The 15,155-nt window shown below is 49.4% G+C and overlaps 6 protein-coding genes across 6 annotated transcripts; 2 read left to right on the top strand and 4 right to left on the bottom strand.

The window, feature by feature from the left end:
- Window positions 1-184: 184 nt before the first annotated feature.
- BP5553_05319 (uncharacterized protein) lies at window positions 185-3,451 on the bottom strand (the record flags this gene model as incomplete). The annotated part of the gene is made up of 1 exon (XM_032013942.1): window positions 185-3,451. One exon carries the CDS (start codon window positions 3,449-3,451, stop codon window positions 185-187), a length of 3,267 nt encoding a protein of 1,088 aa, XP_031870542.1.
- Window positions 3,452-4,845: 1,394 nt separating this feature from the next.
- BP5553_05318 (uncharacterized protein) lies at window positions 4,846-5,647 on the bottom strand (the record flags this gene model as incomplete). The annotated part of the gene is made up of 2 exons (XM_032013941.1): window positions 4,846-5,492; window positions 5,599-5,647. 2 exons carry the CDS (start codon window positions 5,645-5,647, stop codon window positions 4,846-4,848), a joined length of 696 nt encoding a protein of 231 aa, XP_031870541.1.
- Window positions 5,648-7,609: 1,962 nt separating this feature from the next.
- Window positions 7,610-9,027, top strand: BP5553_05317 (uncharacterized protein; the record flags this gene model as incomplete). The annotated part of the gene is made up of 2 exons (XM_032013940.1): window positions 7,610-7,951; window positions 7,999-9,027. The coding sequence occupies 2 exons, from the start codon at window positions 7,610-7,612 to the stop codon at window positions 9,025-9,027; spliced, it is 1,371 nt and encodes a 456-aa protein (XP_031870540.1).
- Window positions 9,028-9,706: 679 nt separating this feature from the next.
- On the bottom strand, window positions 9,707-12,190 carry BP5553_05316 (uncharacterized protein; the record flags this gene model as incomplete). Its single annotated transcript, XM_032013939.1, has 1 exon — window positions 9,707-12,190. One exon carries the CDS (start codon window positions 12,188-12,190, stop codon window positions 9,707-9,709), a length of 2,484 nt encoding a protein of 827 aa, XP_031870539.1.
- A 266-nt stretch (window positions 12,191-12,456) lies between these two features.
- On the top strand, window positions 12,457-13,080 carry BP5553_05315 (Uncharacterized protein; the record flags this gene model as incomplete). The annotated part of the gene is made up of 1 exon (XM_032013938.1): window positions 12,457-13,080. One exon carries the CDS (start codon window positions 12,457-12,459, stop codon window positions 13,078-13,080), a length of 624 nt encoding a protein of 207 aa, XP_031870538.1.
- Window positions 13,081-13,279: 199 nt separating this feature from the next.
- Window positions 13,280-14,049, bottom strand: BP5553_05314 (uncharacterized protein; the record flags this gene model as incomplete). Its single annotated transcript, XM_032013937.1, has 2 exons — window positions 13,280-13,949; window positions 14,015-14,049. The coding sequence occupies 2 exons, from the start codon at window positions 14,047-14,049 to the stop codon at window positions 13,280-13,282; spliced, it is 705 nt and encodes a 234-aa protein (XP_031870537.1).
- Window positions 14,050-15,155: the final 1,106 nt, after the last annotated feature.

Raw genomic sequence — 15,155 nt, 5'->3', positions numbered from 1 at the left:
TCTAACCTGAGCCAAGCCCTAAGCCTACGACTATCAAAAGCAGCGTCTCAAAAGCCGAATTGCTAATACATAATATGATGTATTGATTGATATTTATATTGACAGTCCTTTATATTATCTATTACGTTTGAAAGCAATCATAAGAAAAGCCCTCTCTTCATGGTACTAATAAATCATCCAAAATTCAGACATAAGCTGTATAATCCAACTCGCCCGGCTCCACTGTAGCGTGTGAGCTCATAACCTCTTTAGTATCGATACTAATCGGCCGTCTCCACGCTCCTTGCACAACCCTCGCACTGTATCCAATTCCAGGAACCGTAGGCTGCGAACCAGATCCGCCTGCGGCAGCCGAATGCGGTCTGGGCCTTTGAATTTGCTCCGCAGTTCTAATAATATCGTCCCCATCATATTCTTCTATCAAGTTCCCCTCACTATCTCGTATACTTCGTTGGGTTTCCCAACTCCCATCCGAATCGTCAGCTTCCACTAAATCTTCGTATTCATTCCCTCCCCTAGTCCTCGCCGACTCTGGGAGCATCTGCGATTGATCAAGCGAAGCCGCTGAATCAAACCTACTATCCTTTGACTCATTAGACAGGATACTACTCCTCGTTTTGTTCCGCGTCATTTGACCCTGGATATAAGACCTTAACTGCCTCGTTCCCTCTCTCGCTAATCCATATGAAATGCCGAAGGAATCTCGCAGCGCCTCGTCACTCTCTTCTCTCAAGCCGTAGAGGATAGTATTTTCCAAACTACCGATGGTCATCGTCTCCCTTGCAGTAGTCAGAGAATCCGCATACGAAGACCGTACTCTTTTGGGCGATAATATGCGGGATTCGCGATTAGTTGAGCCGCCAAAGAAGGGCGACGAGCCTAGACGTCTGCTCACCGGTCGGGAGATGCGGGAAGTCCCACTTGCTTCAGAAGGGCATATGGTAGAAAGAACGTCGGGACTTTTCGTTACTTGACGAATGCTCATGAGGGCGTTGTTTTTGTTGCTGTTGTTTTCTGCTGGATAGGTATCTGAGTATTCAGATGGGAGGCTGAAGTTGCTACGACGATTGTGTTCACTGGGGTTGTTTGTCGCCACTGTCATCCACGTCCTTGAGTTTCGAGCAAGACTGCGTGGCCGGCTCACATCTCCTGCCCAGTCCTGGCCATGTCCTATACTAATTCGCCGCGTGCTCATGCTGGATAATGAAGAGATGGATCGTCGGCCACCATGCCCGATACCGCTTCTCCTCCTTGGATGAATTGCAGGCACAATATGCCTAGATTGTCTTATAGCAGACTTCCTACGATTCGATCCTTCCGGAGTATTAGTAGGCCCCGCTGCTTGTAATATATTTAAATCTTTCGGTAACACAGAGAAATTTTCTAGAGGAGCGAGAGAAAAGTTGTCGTCTCTCAAGTTCAAGATTGAACTCCCCTGGGGTTGTGAAGTTACAACTGCACTGCTCTCTGGTGCGGTGCTCTCTAGTAAAGCAGCCCCAACAGCGCTGCCTGAAAGCAGCCGGGCTGAACGCCTCTGGTGCCCTTTCCTCGAATAGTTTGAGTAGGTTCTTGTCAATCTGTGCGAGGAATTCGTGCGAGACGATCGGGAGACCGTTGGGTATGCAGTATCTTGAGTAGATCTCCAACTAGTATCTGTTTGCGACAGGGCATTATCTGAATATGAGCGGACCAGCTTCCCAGAATTCCCTGGGTCACTCTTCTGCGACGTTCGCTTATCAGATATGTCGGCGGTGGTATGCGATCGTCGGACGGACTGGCGCGGCGCGACTTTCCAAGTATCAACATGCTTCTCATTTGTAGTTAAACCGTGCATAAATCCAGACGTGTCTAATTCTAGGGGTTTGGGTAAAGCGACCGGAGGTGGTAAGACGATGTCCGGTACGCTTGAGGCAGCCTCAAGGACGGGTCCTGATATTTCGCTCTTGGACGGCGGTCGGGATGCAGCTTTCGCATCGTATCTGCGCTTTTGGCAGCAGAAAATCAACAGAAGTAGTGCGGCTATTGCCAAAGCTATTGGAAGCACGATTGCTACTATGACCCCCTTGCTAAACTTATTAGGGGCGTTCGCCTGTGGAGAAGTCGATACTTTTGTTTGGGAGGGACTCTTATTTTGTGCGGTATGAGAGGACGATGATTTAGTAGATGACGAGGGGTCAGTCGCAGAGTCAAGGGATAACTTGAATGATTGGGATTCAGAACGGTGCGAGGATTTCGTCGTGGCCGTTAACATAATTTCAATGTCGGCAGGACTAACGCTCATGGGGACGTGGCCAGAGAGTATAAAGGCTGTAGAGTTGAACGATATCCAAGAATCGGTGGCAGTAGAGTTAATTGAGATATCAACATCGGACGGATTTCTGAGGTAGGAGCTCATATTATATAAGAAGCCTGAACCTATCGTAGCATTTAACCTCGGAATCGACTTGCTGAAAATGGACCCGGCAGCGGCAATGGCTATTGTGGCATTCGCAGTATCTCCATATATATCGGTGGCGACCACGGTAATGGTGGCGGGTACTACACCCACCGGGGCAGTTCCCGTGAACTTCAGTGTCGAATTATCGAAATCCAGCCAAGAGGGTTTATCCACCACAATCGACGAAATTACCGAATTGTTCGCCGCCTGTCCATCGATTTGAAGATTTCCCTCAAGCCCGGTGAAATCGACATGATCGCCAGCAGTGACATTGAGGGACATCGATACTCTGCTAAAGCTCAGCAAGTGGACCCCGACCTCGAAGTTGAAATTTATGAACGTCGCAGAAAACCCCTCAACATCAGAAGCGATAAGCTTTACTCCAAAAGTCTGCGGGGGTTGAATGAGTGACTGGTAATCCGGTGTCTGGCCGCTGAATGATAACGAGCTTTCATCGAAGGTCACCCAAGATGGCAAGGGTGTATTATCAAGTGTGACAGCGTAGTATTTCAGTGCTGAGGTCCCATCATTCGGTGAGAATGTGCTAGAGTCGAATTTGATTTTGAAGGGAGTTGAGGGGTGGTAGAGGAGAGTTGAAGGTGCCGAAAAGACGCCCAGGGCAGGCAGTTGTGTCGAGGGTTGAATGCTTACTACCGGCGCCGGATTTCTGGAGACAACCAATGTAGCATTCTGAGTGATAGAACCTGAACTGTCGGTCGCCGTGAGGCTAATCGGTACTCCAGTGACAACCCCGGCGCCAGCATCATTCGCAGAAGGAGTGCCGGATAGAGTGCGTGTTACACCATTTAGCGAAAGCCAACTGGGTCCACTAGAAAGTGTATATTTTATAGGAAGCGTCGATGAGAAAGTTGAGCTGGGAAAGGTGTAGGAGAAAGGCTGGGATACTCGGGCAATAGGAGGCACTTGAGAGTTTAGAGGTAAATCAATTGTTGGAGTGGCATTCGAAAGAGATGTGAGAATCGCACCGGCGAGGGCTATTCTCTGTAGTGCCATCGTTGATAGAGAGTAGAGAGCCAGCCGTTGGCCAAGTGTTTCCAAATTCGATGTCCAATTGAGCAAAATATTGCCAATCGGAAGGATCACGATAACATAACTTCACCTCCTAAGCAAGAGTATAGTAATTGGTAAAAAAAAAAGAGGAGAGGAAAGAAATTGGACATCACTGAGGTGTCCTCGAGGCAAAAATTTGGAGGCGCAAGCGGGGGGGTGGGAAAGGGAGGCGTGCTTATCGTTGGTATCGCCTTGCATAAGGAATTCAACGACAATGGTTCGCGGCAAGGGATATCGATCAACCTCCCCCGCCCAGCCCTCTAATGGTGATAGAGAAAGGGTTCTTACGTGTTGCGCAGTGGCCCAGTAATTATTCGCTGGCGGGTATGGGTGCTTTTAAAGAGGCAGGTAAGTTGGTGGAGGCATTGAAGATACTTGCATACCGCAATCCAACCACCGCAGGCCATGCGAACTGACACAGCCAGCCCCATCCTAGGACGCAGCTTGCATCTTCAAGATCTGGATAAGTGAGGTCAAATATGAGAGCCCTTTCAGCCCTGCGGCGTGACGTGCTCCATGAAAAGGGGGCACATGGATTCCGGGTCGGGACCTGAAGAGAGTGTTCGAACAGAACGTGAAGTTGAAGACAACGACAGCCCAAACTTGCGATGAGGATCGAAACGGAGGTGGAGCCTGACTCTCGCTGAAATGCAGCAAATAGTGCATTTCAAGGACATATTTCGAGTAATTGCGACATGGCCACAACCCTTGCGGAGTTATACTTATGGAACGAGGGACCGCTCTGGAAACACGAAAGGAGTTGCAGAGTGCTTGAGTATTGTGTACTTCGTAGGAACAAAGTATTGAATTTCCTCGTCACCAGCAGTACCAGGGCGGCTGGGCAGAATTCCGTCTCGGAGTCGCTGACCGCCCTACGAAGCGAGTCAGGGGCAAGGGGGAAAGGGGAAAAAAGGGGGACAGAGATCCATTCCTCGACCTGATATTTCGATAGAACAGCGACGATTTGGCAGAGGGGTCCTCGCATCGTATCTAGGAATCGCGGATTTCTCGAGGATGGCCTCGTCACTCCCTTGGCTCCTTGTTCTTGAACGGGTTATCTTGGGATTTGGGAGGGCGGCAGAACAATGGCGGGCGCCCTAGCCAGGAGCTCGCTGTCTCAGACACCAACGGAGAACGCCTCTCTCCTTACAGTGCTGCGGATTGATCCGGACTGAGTGCTGAGTACTGAGTACTGAGTACTGAGTACTGTAGGCCAAGGCCACCCTTCGCCATTGCTTCGGAACCTAATCGAATATCTAGCAGCAAAGTCATGAAACTCTCCGATTGCATAAAAGGACTTGGAGTTCGGCTGCGAAAATGTGGAGCCCCTCTAAGGTCTATTGACTGCTACCCATATTCACACCCAGCAACAAGGCAGGTTCATCCACCTTATGGTGTTCATAGCTCAGCACACCAACAGCGCCAGGCTCCAGCATCATCGGTAGCCGCATGCTGAGTTCGAAGCCAATCCACCGCTTCGCAAAAGCCCGTAATATATGTCCATGCGCAATCAACACCACATCAACACCCTTCTCTCCGTACATGTGAGGGCCTTGGACCTCCCTGATCTTGGCAATGATCCTATCTAGACGTTCGGTGACTTCTGCAGGCGACTCGCCCTCCTCACAGCCATCGACCCAGATATTCCATGGCCGTTCCTTATCCAGAGCGCGCCCCTTTCGGCCTTCTCTAATCTGCGCGGTCAAGAGTCCTTCATAAAGGCCATAATCCCATTCGCGTATATCTTCAGTAGTTTCGCTTTTGCCCTCAAGGGCTTCCTGGTAGTCCTCGAACAGGAGGTCGTATGTGCGCTTGGCCCTTGACCGTGGGCTGACGAACAGATGCGCGACTCTCGAGGGATCGATAAGCTTCCGGGGCCCAACAACAACGCGCGCGGAGTTCAAGACCTGAAGTTCGCCGCCAGATGTCAAGGGAATGTCACTACGGCCTGTATAGCGCCCTGATATGGTCCATTCGGTCTCCCCTGGAAAGTCAAGAGGTCAGATGCTGTGAGGTTGGGGGGTGGCGCGCTGCGGGCATACTTCCAGCTACTGCCTAGAGGAGCGGAAGGGGGTTCTCATGGCACATACCGTGTCGCAAGAGGAAGACCCGCGGTGTGCCAGCATCTTTGTCGGACATTATGGCAATGTCTGCAGCGAGGATATGGAATAGAGCAGTCAAAGCATTTCGTATTTCCACCAGAAAACGATACATCCAAGGATATCTTGGCTCGCTTTCTGATTGGCTGGTATGTTTTATTTAGTGCCCGGTAAGATAACCTTATTTTGTGCTCCGTAGCCCTGAAGCCTTGCCCTAATACAACTACATCTCACTAAAGATGGGAGTCTCCTTAGGTATACTAGGGCTGAATATCGACTCTATAGGCCTACCTAGGTATCTAAGGTAGGTACCTAAACACAATTTGTGCTCGCTTATATTCCAAAATAATTGACCCCCAATCTAGATGCAGTTAGTGCGGCTTAGTCTATATAGGCTGGACTTTCCTATGCTGGTGGTTCGAAGGGGAGTGGAATATTCACTGTTTGGCTTGTTTTCTATTTAAGCCGCTCTTCTTCCACATCCCATCTCCTTTCCAATTACAACCTTCCCAACCTCACATCACTCCTCCCTCGACACCAACTGTGATCAGACTTCCGATATCTTAACAACAACCTTAGTCAACTGAGGAAGGAGCTATTTATGCAACTCGCCTCATATAGTCTATGCAAGTTGGAATTTCCTATTCTGGAATTCAGAAGGGATGGAATATTCACTGTTTGGCTTAACTTCTATTTAAGCTGCTCTCCTTCCACATCCCGTCTCCTTTCCAACAACAACCTTCTTCCCAACCTCACATCACCCCTCACCCTGAACACCAACTGTGATCAGGCTTCCGATATCTTAATAACAACTTTAGTTAATTAAGGAGGGAGCTACTCATATAACTCGTCTCATATAGTCTATGCAAGTTGGAATTTCCTATTCTGAAATTCAGAGGGGATGGGATATTCACTGTTTGGCTTAACTTCTATTTAAGCTACTCTCCTTCCACATCCCGTCTCCTTTCCAACAACAACCTTATTCCCAAGTTCACACCACTCCTATCTCAACCACAACCTTCTTCGCGACTACAACCTTCTTCGCGACTACAACCTTCTTCGCGACTACAACCTTCTTCGCGACTACAACCTTCTTCNACAACCTTCTTCGCGACTACAACCTTCTTCGCGACTACAACCTTCTTCGCGACTACAACCTTCTTCGCGACTACAACCTTCTTCTTCTCAAGTTCACACCACTCCTATCTCAACTACAACCTTCTTCGCAACTACAGCCTTCTTCGCAACTTCGTATTACTCCTCTCCTAACACCAACTGCGATCAAACTTCCCATCTCTCAACAACAGCCTTCTTTCCAACTTCACGTCACTCCTCTCTCAACACCAAACCGGACCAGACTTCTTCCAGTTGACCCCGTTGATCAGACGAGGCTGACTACCCGGCTGTCGCTGTAATTAAAACAGGAGAAGTTGAGTGAAGCTCCTGGAGGCCGCACCTTCGTCCACCGTCAATCCCAAGCATCCCTTTGACCTCCTACGAGTATGATTTTGAGCAGCTTCTCAAATCTACACGTTTCCAAGTTAAGTGTTTAGCTACCCGTTAAGGCTCTACCGGCTGGAGTGCCCGATCTATTATCTCCATTCCAAACAATCTTCTAGTTAAGCGCTCGGCCACCCGCCACCCCTCTCTGTTTCAACAACCAACACACGGCTTTGCAGGCTCGGGTACCATCTCCGTTTCTAAGTACCTAGGTACCTTCGCCCTCTAGATAATTGTTCGGCCACCCTTATTCCCCCTATCTTCAACAACTAACGTGAGGCTTTATAGACACGAGTACTCGGGTACCATCCTTCCAAACACCTACGTCTTTTAGATAAGTGTTCGGCCGCCCGTCATTCCTCGTATATTCAACAACTAATTCAAGCCTCTCTAGACATAAGTTCTTGTTTACCAAGAAAGGACCAAGAGCAAGAGCTAGCTTGTTCCACTATCTAGAATGGATGAACACAGTGAGGTGGATAGACACGCGTCGCGCGGAGTAATGACCGTCCGCGAGTCGCTTGAAAACGGTGACCATACACTGGCTGGCCTAGAGTCCCCTACAGTCACACGTACTGTGCCACCATCAACGGCATCATCTGGACCTGGCACAAGTATGTTGACACCAGACGAGAGAATGGTCAATACCTGCACGGTTTGCCTCGAGAGTGTTAAACCTGATGACATTTTATACACATGCACAAAGTGTACAAAAGGGGAATATTGTGCGACCTGTTTAAAGGATTGGTTCCTCGATGCTTGCAGAAACGAAGCAAAGATGCCGCCCAAGTGTTGCAAAGCCATACCGCTCGTTTCCATATCTAATCTCTTGACCATTGCCGAGGTGAGTTTTCAGGGGGATTGGAAAGTTCGAATGCTAATAATCATTAGATTGATTTATATAAGGAAAAGTATTTGGAGTGGAGCACCGATGACCGTCGATACTGTCCTATTCGCTCATGCTCAGCTTTCATCCCACCAAGTCTCCTCTTGGAGCCTTCACGAACCCCCGAGAGAGAAACTCAGCAGCTAGAATCTCTCCTGCCAGAAAACGCTCAGCAAACCACCGAACCACCGCAGTGGGTTGACCTCCAACTTTATATCGACGGCTGGGAGGCACCCAAGAAGCCTCTCAAACCCAACGTGGCATGTCCAAAATGCTCTGTTATGGTTTGCACAAGGTGCCGCTCTGTCAGCCATCTTGGCGACTGCCCACCAGATGACATCAGCGCACACTTTCAAGAAAAATTACGCAAATTGAATGTAAAACGCTGCCCCAAATGCCGTGCTGGCATACGCAAGATGGTTGGATGCTCCCACATTGAATGCAGATGCGGTGCGCATTTTTGCTGGGAATGCATGAGACCCATGAACGTATGTGATGGGGAGTGTGAGGATAACGAAGACCTCCCCTACGGAGCTTCGGATTATCCTACCGCGGCAGACGATCTCGACGGAAACCTTACTTTTCAAGAGGGCGATGGCGATCGTTTTGGTAATGAGCCTTCGGGAGGTGGTATTGAAACATGGCTTTGTGCTCATGTTTGGTTCCGCCCTATTATTTTAAACCCTGCAGTCTCTTCTAAACAGGCTCCCCTCGAATGCAATCGGTGCTTTCGAGTAGTCACACGCCCAGAAGACGACAAAGAGATCCAAACGGTACTATCCCAGGGTGTCAACGCTACTTGTACTGTTTGGCAGTGCGTTGGCGGTCATTCGGCCTGTAGCTATTGCCCAAAAGCATCGCCGACCCGTCGATCCGTCCATATCTCACGCTTATGGACTTGCAGTTGCGGCAGCGAGACTTGTGCAATTTGTGAAAAAGAGGTTGCTTCTACACAAAAGGCTCTCAATGACGAAAAGGGATGGGAGTGCCAGTGCACTTTGGTGCTGTGTGGAGCTTGCAAAAACCTCGCATAAACACTTGACGATAGTGGCTTTCTATCCATTGTGCGGCATGGATATAGACATAGGCATGGATATGACGTGGGTGCATTTGGAGTTTGGGAGGGTGACATTAAGGAAATTGAGCCTCTTCATGTTTGCTAGGCGTCTAGAGGTAGCACCGTGGTGGACAGGCATTTCACACTATACCCCGGCGCTACACAGAGGGAGTCTCAAGACGGGCATACTACTAGCATAATTATTATTGCAGCTAAATGATGCAACAGCGATGAATTAGAATATTACAAAGACAACATTTGGCTTATTTCTGTTAAGTGATTAATTAGGACTATAGTATGTGTGTCTGTCATAACTATATTATAGCTAAAAATAACACCAGAAGACAAACTAATACGACAACTGAAATGTACAAAGAGGATGATGAATTGAACTCTTCTGTAAGCAGGGTCACCGTCCTTCACGGCCACGTCTTACCCAAAGATTGAAGTTGATCCAAGATTTAAGCACGAGAGGGCTAAACTCAGACTGGGGGAAACGAGGAGTTATTAAGCCAATTGTTACTTTGTCTTTTTGTCTAATAAATGTAGCTCGCTAAGTTCACATACTCCAGATCCCCAAGTGAGTATGCAAAAACCCGTACTATACAACCCACCCCAACACCTATCCTTGTTAAAAATTGCCATCTATTATACAACTATACTTGATTCTTACTCTCACCCAGTGGGGCGAGAGATGTCCTATACCAACTTGCAGATGGCATGTCCTCAACCACAAGCTCCTCGTCATCAACATGCTCCCTATCAACATCCTCTTCTAACTTATCATCCGATTTACCTTCTCCCTCGCTAGTCTCTTGCTCCAATAGGTAACTCTGGAGTGTCTCCATCTGCTTCTTCTGCAGGCCCTCGAAAAGCGATCTCCGATCCTCCACGCGTCTCAATATCGAAAAGGTTATCCGATCATGTGGACAGCCTGCGCGTTCTTTTCGATCCACCGCATCGATTATCATCGGCATGTTCTGCATTCTTACGTAGCCTGCTATCAAGATGTTCCACGTGACATCGTTGGGTGGTATTCCTCGCTCCCTCATCATTGCGAGGACTTTCTCGGCAGCCCGTGGTTGGCGTTGGGCCATGAAGATTTGGGCGAGAACGCTCCAAGTACCAACACCTGGCTTCGGCAGCCGCAATACAGGTTCCGGCTTGTTCACTCCCGCTGGCTCTGCCCCAGCTGCGGGCCCAATTCCTGAAGAACTCATCTCCCCGATGATCTTCAAACAAGTTGGTAAATTGATAGCATGACGACCTAATGCCATGAGGACCAAGTTAAAGACATGAACAAAATAGAAGCCGTCACGGACTTTAGAGAGCGCAATCAAAAGTGGATCTCCATCCCGTGCCAATTTGCACCAATGGGTATAGAACGCTTTTGGTGATTTTGGGTCTACGCAATCCTTCAGAAATGCAGTGACCATAATTACAATGATCACTGGAGGCGGGCGGATTGGGATTAATCGTGGGCAATCTTGTGGTTCCACGAACTCGGGGAACCGCTGCGCCAACCCAGGTAGGAGATTCGCCAAGGGTGTAAAACTGAAGTATTCGCAGTAAATTGGGAGCATCTTCTCCAAGGATGTTGGGCGGCGGCGGTTTGTCTCGTAAGGCTCGGGTTCTGCTTCGTATAGTGCTCGTAAAGACTCTTGTTTATCGAAATGTAATATTGAATGAAGGGCATCCGCGACAATGAACCGATTTCGAATCTGACTCTTTTTCACAACTGTAAGCACCCGCTGAATGTCATTCGTATCCATTCTACATTTAGCATCATTCAACAATATTGAGTATGTACGGTTACTCGGCCTGGGCCCATGGTTCTTCATCCTTTGGTAGAGCCGCCAACCTCCTACAGAATCCCCGGCTTCCAGCATCTTCGAAAGTACAACGTTATATATGATGCCATTCGGTACCAATCCGCACTTCATCATGTATTCAAACATCTCCGAATGGCTGACTTTCCCGTCTCGGCTCGAGTTTAGAAGCATAGTTGTGCAAATACTCCTCATTTTGCCGGAATTGAAGGGTTCTTTTAGATCGCCAATCCTCCGAAGAATCTCAAACGCTATATTCTGGTAGGCTGGGCCCGAGTCGGCTAGGCGAGAAGCAAAATGTGCAAGCGTGTCGGCCGTAAAAGGATTGTTTATTTCTTCTAGGGACCGGTAGAGTTCTACCACATGATCGGCTGTTGGTACACGTGATAGGAGGAGGAGTATAGAAGGATGTGACAGATACACGTAATCTGGGGGACCATGCCGTAATAATTTGGTTATTGTCTTGTAGAGATAGACGCTGGGTCCATCACTAGTTGGTTTCGTACCATCGAGATAATACCAAATGATAAAGTCAAGACTGTCGGCCACAACAGGAGCAGGAGGGTATGGGTCTGTATAGGTACCGCTCAGGACTTTCAGGGCCTTGTGGGGATAGTCTCTCATGGCTATTGCTATGACTGCCATCCACGGACCGCTATGTGGGATAGCCTCCCTCCATCTCTCGCGTATGGAAGTGGAGGTGCTCATACTAATCAACTCTGTTACCAGATCCCATCGCATGTCTCGGCCTTTCGATGGAGGATATTTGCTATAGACACGATAGCAAGATCGTAGAAACGATATGGGCATAGGCGACGGGTCGTCCTTGCAAGGATATGGATTCTGCAAACTGCTGACTTTCGGCGCATGAGTTCGGAGGCCGTACCGCTGGTACGTTTTTTGAGGTCGGCGAGGAGACTGCCGGAAGATTTCTAGATGGGAAAAATATCGTTCGGCCTCATTTAGGCCCCCCTTCTTTCTTGGTAAAATGCCTCTTTTCGCGTGGACATGTCTGACAAGCCCAGAGCGCCTGACACCCCGTCTGCCTCCCGCCGGTGGCTCGACCGACTTCTGCCTCCATGATTCTTGCTTCCAACCCTGCTGCCAATTTTCATTTTCATGCCCAAAGGCAGATTCCGACAGAGACCCATCGATACCCTCATCGCGCTGAACAGGTTGAGATGCGGAATAGTTTCGACGTGAACCGTGCTGGTATGGCCATAGCTGGAAGACCCGGGGCGCTAAAAATTGGAGGACGGGCAGTTCTATAGTTGGCCACCGTCTGGGCAGCAGTTCCGCTCGTATAAGCATTGGCAGATAGCTGTATTTATCTACCGGATCGTGTTTTCATGGTGATCACGCAAAACATTTTAAAGCTCTGGGTTCCGAGGTTTAAGGTTTGCGGGAATCAGATTAGCGTGCGTCGCGGTCCGCCTCAGGCAAAATGTCCGGAAGTGCCTGGGTGCACCACCACAGCTTCAGCCTTGGACAATATTCAAGATCAAACCTGAAACAAACATAAAAGCTGTTCTGTACTCTCAAACCGATCAATTGAACGCTCCGGTGAACGCGACCAAATGTCGGCCACCCATGCGACTCTAGGGGCAGCGGCGGATGAGAGAAAAGCCCGTTTGGCAAAGCTCAAATCTCTGAAGCGCAAGCAACCGGCCGATGAAATTGTCCCTCCAGAATCAACACGCTCCCCATCACCCCCGGCCGCGCCTGATGTCGCCACGCTCCACCTCTCAGGTCGAAATTATGACCCCGAAGCTAAGGGCCCGAAGTTGGGCTTCGAGGCGCCGCCAACCCTAGCAGCTGAGAAGACCCTGGAGCAGCAAGCAAGAGACGTCGAAGAGGAGATCAGGAGGAAGGCGGCGGAGGAAGAAGATGATGATAAAGGGGTAGATCTGTTTAAATTACAACCTAAGAAACCGAACTGGGACTTGAAGAGGGATTTGGAGAAGAAGCTGGAGATTTTGAATGTTCGGACAGACAATGCTATCGCGCGAATGGTGAGAGAGAGGATCGAAGGGGCACAGAAGGCGGCAAAGGCGAAATCCGGAAGTGGGGCTGCCACTGCGAGTGAAGGTGGTGAGGAGGCGGGAATGGAAGGAATTGCTCTGGTTGAGGGTGTCAAGTTAAGGGAAAGAGAGGAGGAAGTAGAGGAGCAACGCGAGAGAGAGGATGCTGAAATCCAGTGATAAAGGAGGGTCTCATCGCCTCATTGATTTGCATTGCATGGAAAGCATTATAATGGCGTTCGGAGTCTCATTCATCGTGTAGAGTAGTCTGGGTATGGGTACCTATTTACATCGGGAGAGCCAGTCTGGTAGCTGTCTTAGGAACCTGGAACTGGGTTCTACCAGTGTCACTTTATAAAATCAAACCACCCTATCAATTTCATCGCCCCATATTCATAGATTGGGTGAGGGCCAATCTTTTGCTGAAAGGGCTTAAGCTCCTCTCTCTCGCAGGAGGTTGGTGGTCCTTGAAATCATTACGATGAGAACCCCCGCCATTCCCGAAGTCCTCTCGCGAAGGATCCCGGTCCGACGGTATCCTTCTTGCTTCCCTCTTCGGACTTGTGCTCTCGGTCCTTCTGCCTCTCATGGGAGGGCTCATATGTTGATATCTCCTTCGGGTGCTGCGGCTACTATCCCGCCGTCTAGAGTCCCGCCTGTTGTCTCTCCTATCGTCAGAAGAAATTGAATCCACGGACGAGAAAGAACTCCGCCTCCGTTTCTTTTCTCGATCCATAGCCTTAGGTTGGGATGGGGGCGACCTCGAGACGCTAGGGAATCTCCGGTCCTGGCGACTCGAATCGTTGGGAAATGGTGATTGTGACAGACTTGGTGATCCAAGCCTGCGTTTTCCGCCTGAATTGGATCGGCGAGGGGATTGGGATCGTGTCATATTTGTAGATATGGTAGAGACGGATATTGTGGAAGAGACGGATGCAGATCGGATCCTCTTCGATGCCCCCGCAGCCTCGGGCTCCTCGCTCGTCCTTTCGCGCTTCCGGCCCCTCTCCTGCTCAGCTTTCGCAAGTTGTTCGTCGGCAATGCCTTTTCTGATAACACATTTAGCAAGAAGATCATATATCACCCCAGGGCGTTCCTTGCGCTATAAATCAACGAAGAACAAAAGAGATAGGCCTCCTTGTGCGCCATGGCTTGGCAAAACAGACAAAATACTCTGCTGCAGTCTGCGTCCGAAAGCCCTGTAATAGCCCAGAGAAATAGAATTGGTAAATTCCTACCACCACTTCCCATCACTGCAACACAAGGCAACGGGAGACAAGAAGAGGGTGTGGGGGGTAAAGACGTACTTCCTCAGCAGATCTTGCGGGACATCGCTTGTCAGTTTGGGGACAAGTTTGGGATTCAAGAGCTGCTGGGTTCTAGAAGGTCGAGGGACATAAGGGCGCTCTTGTGCAATCGCTTTGCATTCGTAGGAATAATGGCGTGCATGCGGTTAGCCTTTTGAATTAGAAACACGCGCGGGGAGACATATCTCTCTTCAGACATTTCTGGCACAATGTGCTGGCTGTGGCCTTGGAGGGGCCACCGGTGGGCAGCCTTTGATATCGGTTCATGGAGGCTGTGGCTGTGGTTGTGGTTGTGTATGTACGAAGTGCGAAGTAGAAGTAGATGTCGCGGACAGGGAGGTGGAGCGGTAGATAGACGCTTCACATCAGCATGAATAGGAAGAACCAAAAGCCAACGAATGCTCTCTTGGCATATAAACTGGGCTGGATAAAGGGGAATCCTAGCGCATGACGGGTTGCCAGCTTGTCATTATACTTATTGTCGCAAAGGGTGAGGTGAGGACGGAACATTACCTACAGTAGTACTTCGTCGGTAGATACTTCGTAGATATTTGCTACTCTTGGGACGCTGCGCAGGCGAGGACAAGGGTTCTTAGTGCAGCCTTAACCTCTGCTTTGGGCGCCGATTTATGAATTATGGCTTTACGCAGCAAGCCTTCTTCACCTTCCACGACCTCGAACAGCTTCTCTGCGCCGAGGATGTCTTGATTATCCTCCTCCTCCTCGTCTGTTCTTTAACTATTCAAATTGTCCCCCCGCTAGGCTTTGCCCATTGTTAAGCCCCCTGCCCGAGATTAGCCTTCGACAACGTTTGGGGTTGCACGGGTCGAAAATCGAATCGAATCGATAAATCACCACCACTTCAACCAGCACTCGAACTTCATCAACGTTGTACGCCCTCGCGCGATCAAGATCAAAACCAGTCTATTGCACGACACTGGTAACGGC

This window comes from Venustampulla echinocandica (genome assembly GCF_003357145.1).
Source record: "Venustampulla echinocandica strain BP 5553 chromosome Unknown scaffold_2, whole genome shotgun sequence".
In the NCBI taxonomy this organism is placed as follows: domain Eukaryota; kingdom Fungi; phylum Ascomycota; class Leotiomycetes; order Helotiales; family Pleuroascaceae; genus Venustampulla; species Venustampulla echinocandica.
The sequence above is the reverse complement of the archived record's forward strand: the minus strand, read 5'-3'. Positions and strand labels throughout refer to the sequence as shown.